The 18,070-nt window shown below is 44.6% G+C and overlaps 1 protein-coding gene across 1 annotated transcript; it reads left to right on the forward strand.

Annotated features, from left to right (window-relative positions):
* The first annotated feature begins 10,010 nt into the window (after window positions 1–10,010).
* Window positions 10,011–17,227, forward strand: LOC135808459 (platelet endothelial aggregation receptor 1-like). Its single transcript, XM_065321653.1, has 4 exons — window positions 10,011–10,466; window positions 14,505–14,585; window positions 15,816–15,942; window positions 17,048–17,227. The coding sequence occupies exons 1-4, from the start codon at window positions 10,348–10,350 to the stop codon at window positions 17,225–17,227; spliced, it is 507 nt and encodes a 168-aa protein (XP_065177725.1). The 5' UTR covers window positions 10,011–10,347.
* Window positions 17,228–18,070: the final 843 nt, after the last annotated feature.

Here is an 18,070-nt window from a genome sequence, read left to right on the forward strand (position 1 = left end):
TCGATTTTGGAAACACACAAAACCAAACCTTGAACAAATTGTCATGTTGCGTGGTGATGTCTGCGGCATTCATACTTTTCATTGCTATTATTAAACTTTTATCTCCACGTAGATTATTTGTATTATTATTATTATTATTATTATTATTATTATTATTATTATTATTATTATTGTAGAAGAGAAAAGGACATATGGATACGAGTTAAGAGTAACTCTCCATCACTGTAACATGATACTTTATACAGTCAGAAATTCTGACTGTATAAAGTATCATGTTACAGTGATGGAGAGTTACTCTTAACTCGTATCCATATGTCCTTTTCTCTTCTACATTTATTTATGGCTCAACATCCGAGTTTCATTATTATTATTATTATTATTATTATTATTATTATTATTATTATTATTATTATTATTATTATTATTATTATTATTATTATTATTATTATTATTATTATTATTATTATTATTATTATTATTATTATTATTATTATTATTATTATTATTATTATTATTATTATTATTATTATTATTATTATTATTATTATTATTATTATTATTATTATTATTATTAAGAAAGGGTTTGCTCCCCACACCGGAGCTCGCGCTATTCCGCCGACTTTACTTGACACTTGACTGACTCACGACTGCCATCCAGAGCACACGAGAAGTCCATCGTATCTGGTGTTCACGAGGTGTTTGTCGCGCTGGAAACGGAGCGTCTCTGTAAGTTTGTATCCCTGGTGATGTTTGTGCCTGGAGAGCACTATATAAGTGGTGCTCTTCAGGCACAATCTTCCTCAGCCTACTCAAGCTCAACTGATGAGGGGTGAATTCCCCGAAACACTGTGTATTGAGCAGGGAGTGGTGCTTTCTTGCAGGTTTGCCGAGTCGAAGGTTCGATGGACTTCTCGTGTGCTCTGGATGGCAGTCGTGAGTCAGTCAAGTGTCAAGTAAAGTCGGCGGAATAGCGCGAGCTCCGGTGTGGGGAGCAAACCCTTTCTTACAAATTATCGCCGAAGTCGCAACCACTACTTCGTATTATTATTATTATTATTATTATTATTATTATTATTATTTCGTAATACGTATTCGCATCCAACGACGCAAATCCACACAATTCAGTAGACACTTTTTCTATCAAACGTTTTCTTTCCCTTCTCTTCAGGATAGTACAGGGAATGTTGGAAATTAGAAAAACACATAACTATATAGAGAATGAAAGAAAGAAAAGTCAACACTTCAACATAGGTGTTAAAAATGATTAAAGTGTTAAAAACTCAAAAACAAAACAGCTGCAAGTTGTAGACAAACACGTTGAACACATCAGGGAACACTTGTCACACTTTCACGAGGTGTGACACCAAACAACTGCAACGATAACACATTCTCCTTCTGTACACATAGTTCTGGATCTAGTTTACGAATATACAGAGCTTCTAACACAGCAAGATGTAACTTAGACCTTCCACGAGTCAAAATCGAAAAGATATCATCACTATACAACTTACGACAACTAGCACTGCCCGACAAATGACGCTTGATGGACGATGTCCGATCACTTAGCTCTGTCACCTTCGACACCTGCCGTTGTTCTCTTCCGTTAGGCTTGTTTGGTTGGTTGCTCCGGTCCACACCTCCAACGTCCGTTGATTTCATGTCCGTTTTTGTTGATTTCATGGCCGTTTTCGTGTCACTTCTTGGTCTTCCTCGTTTCCTCTTGTTGATCGTTGTTGTCACTTCCATTATCGACGTATTCAGATCCCCTGGAACGCCGTTGTCTGCGTCCAGTGTAGATGTACACATGCGCGCCTCCGCCTCGACGGGCGGGGAGCTTGGCCCATCTCAGACAAGCGTGAGGAAGCGAGGGAGACCGTCTCGAAAACCACCCAATGTGACACTGGAGCTCATAGACACCGGAAGAGTTACCAGAAGCAAGGTGAAGAGACGGAGTACTGGGGATCTGAATACGTCGATAATGGAAGTGACAACAACGATCAACAAGAGGAAACGAGGAAGACCAAGAAGTGACACGAAAACGGCCATGAAATCAACAAAAACGGACATGAAATCAACGGACGTTGGAGGTGTGGACCGGAGCAACCAACCAAACAAGCCTAACGGAAGAGAACAACGGCAGGTGTCGAAGGTGACAGAGCTAAGTGATCGGACATCGTCCATCAAGCGTCATTTGTCGGGCAGTGCTAGTTGTCGTAAGTTGTATAGTGATGATATCTTTTCGATTTTGACTCGTGGAAGGTCTAAGTTACATCTTGCTGTGTTAGAAGCTCTGTATATTCGTAAACTAGATCCAGAACTATGTGTACAGAAGGAGAATGTGTTATCGTTGCAGTTGTTTGGTGTCACACCTCGTGAAAGTGTGACAAGTGTTCCCTGATGTGTTCAACGTGTTTGTCTACAACTTGCAGCTGTTTGTTTTTGAGTTTTTAACACTTTAATCATTTTTAACACCTATGTTGAAGTGTTGACTTTTCTTTCTTTCATTCTCTATATAGTTATGTGTTTTTCTAATTTCCAACATTCCCTGTACTATCCTGAAGAGAAGGGAAAGAAAACGTTTGATAGAAAAAGTGTCTACTGAATTGTGTGGATTTGCGTCGTTGGATGCGAATACGTATTACGAAACTGTTTTTCCCACCGCCTCCAAACTACTGTTTGAATTATTATTATTATTATTAAATTTTTGATAGGGCAATCCCCACAGGCCTAAGGCCTTCTTACAGGGTACCCTAAATGTGCCAATACAAGGTAACGGAAGCGAGAAACAGATGTGCAAAGGCGAATGTCAGCAGGTAGAGAGTTCCAACGATCTGAGCCTAGAAAACTAAGAGAAAAAAGACCATACCAACTAGTCCACTGACTCCTGAGTGATGAGGGTTATGGAATGTACTAGTACTTCCTAAGCTGATTGTGTCTCTAACCCCATCGCCAGTGGTAACGTGGCGGATGTGCGAACTTTACTTTTTAGCCTTGCCACATCTCCCGTACTGGCTGATTTTCTTCTCATGCCATGGGGTGTTGTCTATAATAATAATAATAATAATAATAATAATTAGAAAAACACATAACTATATAGAGAATGAAAGAAAGAAAAAGTCAACACTTCAACATAGGTGTTAAAAATGATTAAAGTGTTAAAAACTCAAAAACAAACAGCTGCAAGTTGTAGACAAACACGTTGAACACATCAGGGAACACTTGTCACACTTTCACGAGGTGTGACACCAAACAACTGCAACGATAACACATTCTCCTTCTGTACACATAGTTCTGGATCTAGTTTACGAATATACAGAGCTTCTAACACAGCAAGATGTAACTTAGACCTTCCACGAGTCAAAATCGAAAAGATATCATCACTATACAACTTACGACAACTAGCACTGCCCGACAAATGACGCTTGATGGACGATGTCCGATCACTTAGCTCTGTCACCTTCGACACCTGCCGTTGTTCTCTTCCGTTAGGCTTGTTTGGTTGGTTGCTCCGGTCCACACCTCCAACGTCCGTTGATTTCATGTCCGTTTTTGTTGATTTCATGGCCGTTTTCGTGTCACTTCTTGGTCTTCCTCGTTTCCTCTTGTTGATCGTTGTTGTCACTTCCATTATCGACGTATTCAGATCCCCAGTACTCCGTCTCTTCACCTTGCTTCTGGTAACTCTTCCGGTGTCTATGAGCTCCAGTGTCACATTGGGTGGTTTTCGAGACGGTCTCCCTCGCTTCCTCACGCTTGTCTGAGATGGGCCAAGCTCCCCGCCCGTCGAGGATACAAGCATAGTAAGAAAAATAGCACACACCTAGGAACAATGTGCACAGGTAATAAACTATAGGTGAGGTGAGAAATGATTGTGACAAGAAAACGTTCTGGAATACATGTACATGATTCGTCCCCATGGTTGTGATATGAGTGCGCATTTAGTTATATTCATTGCATTAAAGGGGAAGTTAAAGGGGAAGTATACCCTAAAATCAAATTTTCACCAGTTGTAGTCTTCGGGGTGCTGAGTCGAATGGTCTTGGTCCGAGGAAGCTGCGACGCTCCCTTCCTACTTGAATCCCAATCGAACTCGCGCACTTCCACCGAAACTGGGTGACTGCGCCCTACTAGATGGGGATTTGTATGCAAAATGTCACTAAAAGCGCCATTTCGTTCTTATAAAAGCACGGATGACCGCGATTGGCCCATATGTTGTAGTCTTTTGGACGCTGAGTCGACTGGTTTTGGTCCGAAAAGGCTGCGATGCAGCGTTCCTCCTTTATTCCCAATCGAACATGGTTGAAGAAGCGGTCACGTGCTCCTGCGTACACCAGTCACCTGGTCACCGTGCCTGCAGGGTACAACTTACTAGCCTGTTTGACCTTTTTTGGGTGCAGTCCTGTCACTCGAGTTGAACCTTGGTGTGAAAGTTGTCGCCTGCTGGCGCGGTGACAAGGTGATTTGGGCACCCAGGAGCACGTGACCGCTTGTTCAACCATGTTCGATTGGGAATAAAGGAGGAACGCTGCATCGCAGCCTTTTCGGACCAAAACCAGTCGACTCAGCGTCCAAAAGACTACAACATATGGGCCAATCGCGGTCATCCGTGCTTTTATAAGAACGAAATGGCGCTTTTAGTGACATTTTGCATACAAATCCCCATCTAGTAGGGCGCAGTCACCCAGTTTCGGTGGAAGTGCGCGAGTTCGATTGGGATTCAAGTAGGAAGGGAGCGTCGCAGCTTCCTCGGACCAAGACCATTCGACTCAGCACCCAGAAGACTACAACTGGTGAAAATTTGATTTTAGGGTATACTTCCCCTTTAAGGCAAAAATTAAAATTTCACCAGTTGTAGTCTTCGGGGTGCTGAGTCGAATGGTCTTGGTCCGAGGAAGCTGAGACGCTCCCTTCCTACTTGAATCCCAATCGAACTCGCGCACTTCCACCGAAACTGGGTGACTGCGCCCTACGAGATGGGGATTTGTATGCAAAATGTCACTAAAAGCGCCATTTCGTTCTTATAAAAGCACGGATGACCGCGATTGGCCCATATGTTGTAGTCTTTGGGACGCTGAGTCGACTGGTTTTGGTCCGAAAAGGCTGCGATGCGGCGTTCCTCCTTTATTCCCAATCGAACATGGTTGAAGAAGCGGTCACGTGCTCCTGCGTACACCAGTCACCTGGTCACCGTGCCTGCAGGGTACAACTTACTAGCCTGTTTGACCTTTTTTGGGTGCAGTCCTGTCACTCGAGTTGAACCCGAGTTGAACCTTGGTGTGAAAGTAATTAGTTGTCACCTGCTGGCGTGGTGACCAGGTGATTTGGGCACCCAGGACCACGTGACCGCTTCTTCAACCATGTTCGATTGGGAATAAAGGAGGAACGCTGCATCGCAGCCTTTTCGGACCAAAACCAGTCGACTCAGCGTCCCAAAGACTACAACATATGGGCCAATCGCGGTCATCCGTGCTTTTATAAGAACGAAATGGCGCTTTTAGTGACATTTTGCATACAAATCCCCATCTCGTAGGGCGCAGTCACCCAGTTTCGGTGGAAGTGCGCGAGTTCGATTGGGATTCAAGTAGGAAGGGAGCGTCTCAGCTTCCTCGGACCAAGACCATTCGACTCAGCACCCCGAAGACTACAACTGGTGAAATTTTAATTTTTGCCTTAACTTCCCCTTTAATTAATAATACTTCCTCCGTATACAAAAACTTCGTGACTTTTTTGCACGGTGTTTTTGAGCAAGAACCTGCTCAACGAACGGTGCCAAAGGCTGTCATCGACAACCCACGTCCATGTCGAGGTGAGTTTGGTTGATCCCGAACAGCTTCTCCACGTACGCCATGCGTGTGAGGACGTTGCCGACAGAAACTCAAGAGTCAAATGAAAAAAAACTAACACTTACTTGCTCGAAACTGACACAGTGACGAAGTGTAGCTCGTGGCTGGAACACGAAGTCACGCGGCACTCGCTGCCCTGAAACTGGCCAGGCTCGTACTTCCCCATATCCAGATATCCAACTGGAGAAACTGATCTAAGTTTCTACTACATGTACACTGTACTCTCACAGTCATTTTCATATTTATTATGACTTGTAGTTACCGAAGAAGAAGAAGAAGAAGAAGAATATCCATGATATCTACGCAGCGTGAGAACATCGATTTGTTTCGCTCGCACGGCAAGATGAAACATTTCAGTCGTCGTGCAACCAGCGCAGACTCAGGATCAGAATGTCGATGGCCTGGCTTTCTTCGCCTCTCTCCAGTCAGACGCCTCCTTTGTCGCCAAGGGGAATCGCAGGGACCTCCTCGAAGCCATTGTAGAATGCTTGGGAGGATTTTCCTGGCGAGAAAATGCGAAGCGTGGGGATGTGCTTGTACGACTCGTTTCACGGCATAATGGAGGTTGCGGGTTGGAACAACTGAATATAGTTGACACCGATTCGTACACAGCTCTAGAGATGAAGAGGACGTAGCCAAAGTCCAGCGTCGGATCATCACTGCAGGTGACAAGAATCTGAACGAAATGCGAGCGGAAGCAGCGACTGTTGGCGATGCGGAGTCAGCGTCGTCAGGTGACAATGACATGAGCGACGAAGACTCTGAAAAAACTCAATCTCATTCGTCTGAGTTGCTTTTTTCTTTGTATATAGCTTGTAAACAGGTTAGACAATGCCACGAGTGTTATTCCAAGTCAAACGGAACAATTTCAGAGCTGTGCGCAGCTTTCAAAAAAAGTCACGAAGTTTTTGTATACGGAGGAAGTAATAAAAGAAGTGAATAAAGGAGACATAATAATAATAATAAGACTAGCAGAGGAAGACCACGGATTCTACTGTACACTGTATAATATGTACCCCGCACATAATGTACTCTGAACCTTCTAGTCTCTACAGCTGGGAGAAAGTGATCCGGCGCGGCGCTGACGGGGTTGGCCCAATATCCTGGTCTGATCGCTGTTATAGCCTATGACATACCGGAACCGTGTCCGCATATTGCATGCTACCCTTTTTTTCCGACTCCGCAAACGTGAGCTTTTTCATTGCTTCCCAAAAACGCAATATGTTTGCAAAAGCCGGTATCTCACAGCTTTGCTTGTCTTTGTGTGGCTGGACGTTACATTCGGAATCGTGTTGATTTTTAGGTAACAAGACTGCACTGCTGGGTTTGATCATAGTACCCCTTCTATTCTCCTTTTTCTGCATTTTGAAGAAGAGACACGACTGCCATAACTGTAAGCAGTACCGGACTCCAACAAAACTAGTATATCACGTTTACAGCACAGGTGTTGCGATGACTTGCCTGGGATACTGAAGTCACGAGTCTTTACAAGAGGACAGCATTTGGCGGAGCAGTGACAAACAAAACCCTGCATTGTGACATCTACTTCAGCACTTCCATTGCCAAGCACTGTGACTTCACAAGTTACAGAATTAAAACGGGCTGAATTCAACTGTGACCCGGCAATCATGGCACTGAAAAACTTGAGCGAGGTATGCATGTAGTGAATTTGAGTGATGATGAAGTGAACCACAAGGGCTTGTAACCTGATGACACCCGCATGTACAATTGACTCTTGGTATGAGAGGCTGCATGATACTAGTACACAGTGTATCATGCAGCCTCGTCACAGTACAGTGCATGCACCTCATGCATCACTCTTAAACACCCAATCATTATGACCAGGCAGTCCCCAGGGAACAGAATCATGGGCTGATGCTGTGTATCACGGTCACAAGGTAGTCACAGTGTAACTGCCTCTCCCTTTGGGTGGACACTATCTGTAGTGCTGGCCCTTGAGCCAAGCCTACAAGTAAGTAACATAGTTGGGGCATGCAAGGACATGTACTATGATATTATTATGAACAAGTTCATACATCGTGTACACTATGAAGTAGCAATATTTGTACCATCATCCTTCAATGCGACGGACCCCACGATAGGTGGTCAGCCTTTGGGTCATCCCATAAAGTTATTATCATTATTAATAGATACTGAAATGTGCTCCATGGCGAGTCTAAGCACAGAGCATTACACGTGGACTGGAAGACGCAAGACCATTGGCATTGGGAATCTCTGTTGCAACTCAGAGTTGCAACAGATTTCCGAATGGTCCCCTCCCACTCCCTTGCCCACCACATCATTGGAGCAATTGTGGATTACCCATACATTTTTCTCCTGCTAACTCAGCTGCAGTTAAGTTAGTTACTGGCTTTGTCACTATGGGTAGCAGTGTTAGAGCCCCAGAAGATCCCTAGCTTCTAAACATGATTATGTGTTGTGTCACATGCTGCCAGTGCCACAACAAATGGATAATGAAGCCCCATCAGGGATGGGAAGGTTTCAGACTAGTAGTGTTATAAAGTAAGTTAGGTTTCCTTGCACATGTAATCACTCCAGCCAGCCATGCAATCAGACTAGTCTACAGCATGACTTGTAATACCGTATTTCCGCAAATAAAAGGCCGTCCTCGTATACAACGCCTTCCTCGTATACAAGGCCGGGGCAGGGGGCGATTGAAAAAATAAAAGACCGTCTCCGATTAGAAGACCGGGCCTACTAAATGAGTCTTTGTTCTTGTGTTAAAAATAGAAGACCGTGCTCAAACTGTGGGAAAAAATAGAAGACCGTGCTCAAACTGTGTAGAAGAAAATGGAAGAACGGGGGTAAAACTGTGTGGCGAGAAATAGAAGACCGGGGGTCAAACTGGGTTGAAAGAATAAAAGACCGTCCTCGAATACAAGACCGTCCTCGATTATAAGGCCGGGTTAGGACGAGGTTGAAAAAATAGTAGACCGGCCTACTATTTGTGGAAATATGGTAATCTTGATGTTGGCTACTGAGCTGGTGATGTGGACTACACATTTCAAGTGTTACATGACTGTGCTGATTGGATGATGTGTGGCTGCCAAACTTTGGAACAGTCAACAGGAGGCATGTAGAAAAATGTACATGTAGTATACTAGTAGTCGTTGTGTATGGCCCATATGCATATGCAGGACATTGTGTATGGCCCATATGCAGTAGTCATTGTGTATGGCCCATATGCAGGACGACCAGTATACTATTACATGTTACAATGATGCTCTGCTATTTCCAGGAAGCATGTTGTGCCAATTTCCCCCAAAAATCACTCCCAGTAAAGTGTACTATCATCTCAGTTTAAACATGTTGCTGCCCTGGGAGTCGTGCCCAGCCTGCACAGCGGGGAGTTGACTCTACTCCCTGCTGCACCAAGGTATGCTTGGCAACAAAGGATCAGGCAAAGCCGGCAATACGATCGACTTGGGTTTAGTGTAAACTACAACAGGTTTGTGGAACACTACCGGCGTGCGGTACATGTTGTTCACAGTCAGACGTCAGTATACGTACAGCTGGATTACACTGCACTATTCCATACCCTACACACATGTAACATACTTCACTCACCCATATCATGTCAGGTTTAACCGGTATACCAAGAGTAGACTACATGGGGGGGGGGGGTATGTACTCTTGCCAGTCTTGGTTATACATGTAGTTCGGACTGGTATCACCTCTTCTCTGCTGCCGTGCTGGCCAGATTAGGCTGTGCCTGCATGACATTGTGCACACATGTATGATGATGACAGCATTATTATCACAATGCGGAGGATTCAATACAGTGCACTGGGACCTACAAAATACAATTACCGTGAGTAGTTCTACGATCACAGCCATTCTTGACAGAAGAAATCACATGTGATGAAGTGGGCCCTGGGGAGCTCTGTGGTCCGGTTGCCAGTGTTGGAATGTTGGACTTCCAAAAGCATTCCGATCGACGGACCATAACCGTTGGCCCAGGAGTGGTGGCACTTCGCCTTGGTGCATTGCAAGTCCTTTGTTCGCCGCGACAAGCCGTTGCTCATCGCAGCAGGCGGCACACCTCGTACCAACAATAGTAGGTCTTGGAGTGAGTGCGGACATTCAACTGGTAACAAGAGAGAGACCATGGAAACACTTACGTGTAAAGGAGTTGTTCTCGAGTGCGAGTGGTGGCCACTTCAAAGCGTAATGTCCAATCAATGCAGGGTTGCCATTGTCCAACTGGCCTCCTGGTGATGAGCGACACAGCGAAGAAACAACAGTCACTAAGCTTGTCCGGGGAGTAATGCTCGCCGCGGAGTGGGGGCGCAGTCATCATGGTAGTGTCACAGTGTAGGGGACCTATCGGCTCCGATAACGACGGTTACGTGGAAAGTCGGAAATGTCTCGGACGACAAATAACGACGGAAGCAGTTGTTAGTGAAGGAGCGGAATCAATCTCCTCCGCCCCGATGGTAGTTTATCCGAACCTGTCGTTGTGTTTCAGATACGGAGATAGGCCATGGCTTGGTCATCTGCGGCCATGAAGGTCGTCGTAGCAGGTGGATTTCTGATCCTATGCTGCTCACCCACTATTTGCGTGTCTCGAGGGGCACCCGACAGCGTGGCGGCACCACAATCGTAAGTGTAGATCTACCGTCCAAGGATGTACAATACAGTATGTACATTGTAGGTGTTATCTTGATGTACTTCGCCGGTAGGGTCATGTCATGTTCACATAGGATAGCAGAGTAAGTAATGTAGCCTAGGAAAGTAGGGAAGATGGGCGGAGGAAAGAACAATAATGATGCGTACAATAGGCATACAATAGAAAGACTGCCATGCTTCAATCCTATCTCCGATTCGATTGATTCAATTATGGCGCCTCGTCGGTCCTAACTTTAGACCTAAGAGATTCCCAGTAGGCAAGAAAACTGGCTGTACTTGTACTACTGTACCACAAAACCGACTGAGGGGGGGGGGGGGGGGGGTGGTACAGCTTCACCTCCACAATCGGATCCCAAGCAGGGTTTAGCCTGACCTGTCAGCTAAAAATCAGCCACTATTACTTGTAACAAACTCCATTGCAGTCACCAACACATTACCTAGTCAGGCTGAGCACTCACTCACTTGATATCAGGGTCTCTTTGCTGCGAGTATCTCTCTACTGATGATATCAGTGATTCACCACATTTTCTGGCATGGCCCTGATCCTCAGGGTGAAGTTGTGACATTAAAGTGACTACTAGGCAATCAGCAAAGAAATGGAGTAGATAACTTATGCTCAGTGTCTGCTCCAGGATTTCAAACCAACCGGGTGCACGTTACCTGGAACAACTCTTCCAACCGGATCAGAACCGGGTACGTTCAAGCGTCGCTAGCCTACTGCAAGTGCACTAGGGAGCCGCATATACACTGTATGTTAGGACACCCTGATGTACAATGTATATGTAGCATACATGCATGTGCTCCCAAACGGGCCACCTGTTCTTTTGCCAAACGGGTCCAAGTACCCCCCAACCGGGTCGCTGACCCGGGTGACCCGGCTCTGGAGCAGACACTGATGCTGTGAGGTTCAGTAGAAAAGCGAGCCAGCCTTAGATGTGTATGTGAAAGGAGGAAGAGAGGAGCCATGTCTCCATGTTACTGTTAGCACAAAAGCATGAACAGAAATGTTGTTCAGCTGGAGCCATACGTGTGAAGCCACTTGAAGCATGAAGACAAATCATATACAGTAGGTATCGGTTATAGCGTGGGTGTTTGAAAAACGACATTTGATTCTTATTGCCGATATTTCTTACACACGATAAATCACGTGTGACATATCATATGCACGTGTGACATCATACATGTACATGTACATGTATGCGCGCACGTTTGGCATGTGGACACGTACACATGATACACGTACACACGGATAAATCAGACTCGCGGTCATGCTAGGCGACTGCGGAGCAGCGGATACCAGAGAAGTCGGAAGAAAGAGTCCGACTGGACAGAAAAAGTGATTCTCCAATGCTCCCTTGGACATAACTCTCTTTTTGTGTTGAATATTATTTTATACCCAGCTCATATTAACCCCCACTAATTCCTGTGATCTATAACTGGTGAATGTATCTCCATATTCACCACTTTAACTTGGGGTATATACTTTGCTATATTACCCACTTAGAGGTTGTAACTTTTCAACTTTCAAGGGACTTAAAATTTTTCTCTCCAATTGAAAAAGAAAAAAATTGAAGAGAAGAAAGAAGTTTCAGCAGGAATCGAACCTAGAACCATAAGATTCCCAAGCACCTATCTTGACCACCCAGCCACCAGGGTGTTGATGCAGATGTTGGTTGAAAGAAAGGTCTTAGGTCTGGAACACGCAATACTACCTACACATAATAGTATACTATTGTATACTGGGATACTAAAATAGCTATTTCGGACCAGTATTTCAGGCCAAAAACGAAGCTAGGTATAAATAGAATAAACACCTCTGTCTTGTGTTTATGGGAATATAAACACTGTCTATAAAAACCTCGGCTACGCCTCGGTTTTTATAGCAGTATTTATATTCCCTTAGAATCAACTCGTAAAAACTCCAAGTCAATCTCCCATTGACACAAACCTCGTTTATTCAACATAATCATCCTATCCAATAAAAACAGTTCATAAAAACAGTTCATAAAACAGCTTTTTAGGATCGGATCCAGTCCGCATAACCAAGAGAGCTAGCTCCCTTGGCTGCTGTTGGAATATGCAAGAATGGGCCTTCCAGATAAGGTCTAACAAGGAGCAGTGGCTATAGTTATGAAATGAACACCGGTAACCATGGGGACAGACCACACTCTCATTATAGATACTGGTTATAAATAGACCAAATAAGGAAAATGATCTGATAGCCTATGAAGAGTAAAAGAAATTGAACCAATGACAACAAATACTCGTCCAGCACACGAGTTGTCATAGCAACACAAATAACAGCTGTCCACTAATTTTGTTGTTGAAGATTGAGTAGGAGTTTTTACTGGTTGATTCTAAATACAATAAATGCTCCGGCCTTGGGTTTATGACCAATAAAAACTAATTATAAAAACCTCGGGGGACCTCGGTTTTTATAATAGTTTTTATTGGTCATAAACCCTCGGCCTCCTCATTTATTGTATACATAAACACTACGACATCGGTGTTTATTCTATACGTATTGAGTATGCACAGAGCACAGAGCACAGATGTTATTACTACAGGCGATACACTTTGCACTAATCTGGCATATTTTGCTACACAAAATCCATTCTTAGGGCCGATATATTCTACTATGCGATAATACTGCTTGTAAGAATAAATATACACATAAAATATGTGTTATGATTATGAAAAAATGAGTGTTCATTCTTGTAAGCAGTATATTCTTGTATACGACCACACTATAACCGATACGCACTGTACATGTAATGATATCGTCTATTAAAGTACATCCCTGTACAACCAGCTAGCACACGCATACACTGCACGTATTGCACATATTGCACAACGATGTTTGATGTACATGTATGTGTGTGCTAGCTGCATGTACAGCACTGTACTGAGCTGATATTACTTTGTCTTCACGCATATTTTGTCTTGACGCTTGGCTTCATAATTGTAGTTCCAGCTCCTCAGCAGTTTTTTTCTATTTTGCACTAACATATTCACAAAGAGACATATGCAGCTCTCCGCTTCTCTTCGTCCTTCTCTCCCAGTACCCGGCTTTCAACAGTACTCCTACAGCCCCCCCCCCCCCCCCCCATACACACACTCACGCACCTAAGCTGACCTTGATATTTTGTCACATTCCTCATTTTAAAGCCTTTCTATTGCACCTCACACTATATCTTCTCCATTTCTTTGTCGGTTTTGTCTCTAGTTTCAGTGTCATAAGTTTGCCCTGTGCACCATTTGAAGTAAGCCGTGGTGGGAAAACAGCAAAACCTATCATTAGTTTGTCCCTTCAATTCAGTACACATGGATGTTTTGGATATAATAATCTGACGCCTGGATAGTTGACATTCGGATAATCAGCACTCTACTGTCCGTCAATTAGTACCTGAATAAGCGATGCAGAGACAAGAGTCACAAGTTTTAGTGCGATCAAAAGAAATAAAAAAACGGACATTTAGAACGGAATAACAACAAGATATCACGAACTAGTACCAAGAGTACATAACCCCCCAGAGTGTGCAACGGCTGATCCAGCTCTGCATAGGGTCTTGGCCGAGCTAAGTCAGACCTTCTGATGTCATGCGTCCGCTCCACACTAGCGCGGGGCAGGGCGACTTTGTTTTTGAGTCGACAGTCTGGGGTTTGGGGTATTTTCGATAAAGAAAAGTCGTGCTGGAATGCACAAATTGTACGGGTGCTACAGGGTTGTGGTATTATCAGTATGTGTACCATCCTTGTGTCCTGCTCGCGACCGGGACGTGCCCGGCATCAGATCTGTAAGGTATTATGACGCAAAGATCCGATTACGCTCGACCCAGACCGTATGCAGAGCTGGATCAGGCGTTGCCCACTCCGGGAGAATATGTACTCTTGCTAGTACCTATGTGTTCTTAAAAAAATACTGCTGATTGGTGCATGATTGTCTATGAATGCTAATGTTGATTAGAACCGATATTGTGCTGATTGTATGATCAATACTGTTGTCTACAGGAAACGAGATCGGAGAGCTATCGATGATTGTCAGCCTAATTGTCCGAATTGTCTCAATGAGAACTGTACTTGTACTGAAAAGTAAGCAGCTTTCAGAACGGATGAAGTTTGGAGAAGGCTGGTCAGGTCATGGCTAGTTTGTTGGCATGCCGCTGAGTTTGTGCGCAAGTTGCACATGAGAATAATGTTACCTGTAGTTAACAGAAAATGAATCGGTGCCGTTTCTTGAAGTACATATCCTGTGAGCATGCATAGCAGATTGCTCAGTTCCCTTTTTCACAGAGTGCTCAATACCCCAGAACATGGTTCAATTTTAAGGGACCACCCCACGTTGCAAGCAAAAGTGGTCCTTAAAGCTAGGTGGTATTTAGAACAAAGTCCCATACATTCGTGGCATATCCAATCGTGCACATACTTCCATGTACTCATACAGTCGACCTACCCTTATAACGATATTTGCGTCACACCAAGAAATATTGTTATAAGGGTAATATTGTTATAGGGGTAACTGGTTCATTTTATACACATACGTCATAATGCATGGTTTTTGTTCATTTTTTACACTCTCCATAGCATAAAAACTGACATACATGCACATTATGTGCACAGCAAGGTGCCTACTGGTACCCCATTGCATTCCGTTATGTCCCAACGACTTATCAAGTGAAACTTGCCCTACCTGGATAGTAGGCTCTACATATTCCCTGCTAGATATTGTTATAAAATGGAAAATGTTGATTGGTCAGCCCATTTTATATCGTTATAGGGGTAATATCGTTATAGCAATATTGTTATAGAGGTAAGGCATTGTATACACAAGTCAATGGAGTGATTTGGTTTGGCAGAAAAATATCGTTATAAGGGTAATATCGTTATAGAGGTTATCGTTATAAGGGTAGGTCGACTGTATTGACAGGTGTGGAGCATAGAGCACATTCGTGCAGGCAAAGCACCCATGAGTTCCACCCCTCACTCAAGTGCATGCAGCGCATCCTGCACTGTCACTCCCGGTGTTGACTGAATGCACTGTCACTCCCGGTGTTGACTGCATGCACTCCCTTATGTTTGTTAGGCTTGTTTTAGGTCGCTGTATTCAAGTCAGATATGGCACTTGGTAGATCTACACTCAAAGTCGGTTGCTGGTCGCGCAACGCAGGTGGTCGCTGTTCTTGGTGCTATTTCTATGCAAAACTGCCAGTGCATGGAAAACCCCTGCTGACATGTAGGGGCTGGTAGGGCCTAGACCAGTTGGCATACCACTTTCGTCGCTCATGTTTTATCCATGTTTGTGCATTGGCTCCTCACTTCTAGATGCCGGTCCGGTTGTGTGCCAAACATGAAAGGAGAGAAATGTAGCGAAGTATGCGATTGCGGAGATACGATGGTCTCAAATGGGTGTTTACTGACTGGTCAGTGTATATGTCTGAAAGGTGCAAGGGTAAGTCGGATTCCAGACAGGGATGTGGACTTTAAAAAAAGTTTATTTGGATTGGAATATAGACCAGCTCAATGTCATTCTTGCTGTGCTGCATTGCATACCAGAGCCACTGCAAGTACAGTACACTGTTGCCAGCCTCTTGCATGCACCACATACCACATACCATAGACTCTAAGTGTCACACATCACACCATACTCACACGTACAGGAGACCATGTAATATTATGACATCAGACCTTGGACTTGACGAGAACCATATACGACAACGTACGTATCTAATAGACGATCCGCACCTGTGTTACACTTTGAATGTTAGATGAATTGCCGATCAGTCTTTGCTGCCCGACTATGACCATGTCACCCGACTCCCATGAACTGCACTGTCTGCTTGTGTCAGTACACTGTGGCATGGTAGTACCAGTACAGTGATTTGATTTGACTTGATTTGGTCCGACCCCTTTGGACAGAATCCCTTCACGAGACGTTCGGATATGAAGTGTCCTGACACTGGAACGGACAGACCACACTAATGATAACCATGTCATTCCGTGAAATCTTTGAGGAATCTGGAAACACACTGTGTACTCGCATTTAAAGGCCTATGTGAATTTCCAAACAGTCCATGCATGTGTGTACATACCGTAACAATCATGTGTACACGGTGTGCGGCAGTACACTGTAGGCATGCACACTGATTGCACAGTTCATACACTACCATACACCCCCCCCCCCCCCCCACAGCCTTTCGGCCAAGTTTCCGGATAGTTGTTCGGACACCTGCATGTAATCGCAGCTGTAATGCATGTGCATGGTTTAGGGTGGCTGCCATTGTAGTCTTTCCCAACTGCACAAGCACACTCATACATGCCCGTGTTCTCTCAGTCTACTACATGCGCCGCTTTCCACTGTGGTCCCATATGTGCACCTCTGCTGCAAAGCACAAATGGAAATAACTACTAGTAATTCCTTTCCAGACGGTGGATGTTGCCGCGGGAACAGTGCTACTGAACACGTAGAAACTGCACACACTGCTTGCAGCCTTTTATAGTGTTTGTTCAACTATCAACTCTCAATTGATGCCGAGTGTTTGGTGTGTAATTTGCAGAATAGAAATGGAGATAGCAATCAAACTTGCGAACCGTGCCCGCAAGATATGTATGGCGTGAACTGCGAAGAGCAGTGCAGATGCAAAGCAGGAGAAATGTGCGACCCAGAAGATGGTTGCATCAGCACCGTGCCACCAGGGCGAGCAACGACTGCAGGCTGCACGGGCAGAGAAGGGTAAGTGTGCAGGCGATTCACGTGCACATTTCATTTTTGTTTTATTCGCCGCTTTAAGAGCTGCATCTGCACCTTGATCCCTAGAGGGTGGTGACGTTCCTACGGATGGAGGAAACTCGGCCTTCAGCTGAGTCTCACACAAACCGTGAGTTTGTATTCACCGCCTGACCAGGGTCCAATGGCAACCGCAGCCTTTGAGAATGTAAGAGGACGTTAGCCAGTCATGGCAACAAAAGACAAGCGAAGGAGGAAAGATAAACGGACAAGGTGGAGATGGGGGAAAGCACCATCAATGACGCTGCACTGGGAAAATAATATGCAGTACTGGCATGAGAGTGTACCGGCACCGGTATGATATACTTGAAGTAATTGGAAACAAGAACACGCCATATCTACGCAGTATATTGCACTACATGTACATTCATCAGTGTGATGAGGGGGTGCTATTTCCAGAGCAATGTGGGGCATCGCCAGCACGACTGCAATCACAGAACATGCAGCTATCGCGGCTCCGTTCATCGCATAATCCCAGGCCCGATCTATTCTCGAACGTCCACACGTCACCAATACCTGACTCAACACAAATGCAAGAAGTAATTTCTGCCCTCCTTGCCTCTCCGATGCACTGTATCACTTTACTTTAGGCTTTAGGTGGCAGTTTCAAGGTTCAACGTTCAACGTTCAAGTTGTGTGTGTGTGTGTGTGTGTGTGTGTGTGTGTGTGTGTGTGTATATGTAACGCAGGATGTGGTCGGCAAGGTCTTGGCGAGTGTCCTTCAGAGAAGGCTGCAGGTATTCGCAGAGGAATTTCTCCCTGAGTCTCAGTGCGGGTTCCGGCGAGGGCGTGG

The sequence above is a fragment of the Sycon ciliatum genome, chromosome 1, assembly GCF_964019385.1.
Source record: "Sycon ciliatum chromosome 1, ocSycCili1.1, whole genome shotgun sequence".
NCBI classification, from domain to species: Eukaryota; Metazoa; Porifera; class Calcarea; order Leucosolenida; family Sycettidae; genus Sycon; species Sycon ciliatum.

Excerpts from the sequence above, each read along its gene's own strand:
- LOC135808459 (XM_065321653.1), top strand. The coding sequence starts at position 10,348 with ATGGCTTGGTCATCTGCGGCCATGAAGGTCGTCGTAGCAGGTGGATTT. Across the intron at positions 10,467-14,504 it reads AGCGTGGCGGCACCACAATC|GAAACGAGATCGGAGAGCTA; the intron begins GTAAGTGTAGAT and ends TGTTGTCTACAG. Across the intron at positions 15,943-17,047 it reads TATGTCTGAAAGGTGCAAGG|AATAGAAATGGAGATAGCAA; the intron begins GTAAGTCGGATT and ends TGTAATTTGCAG.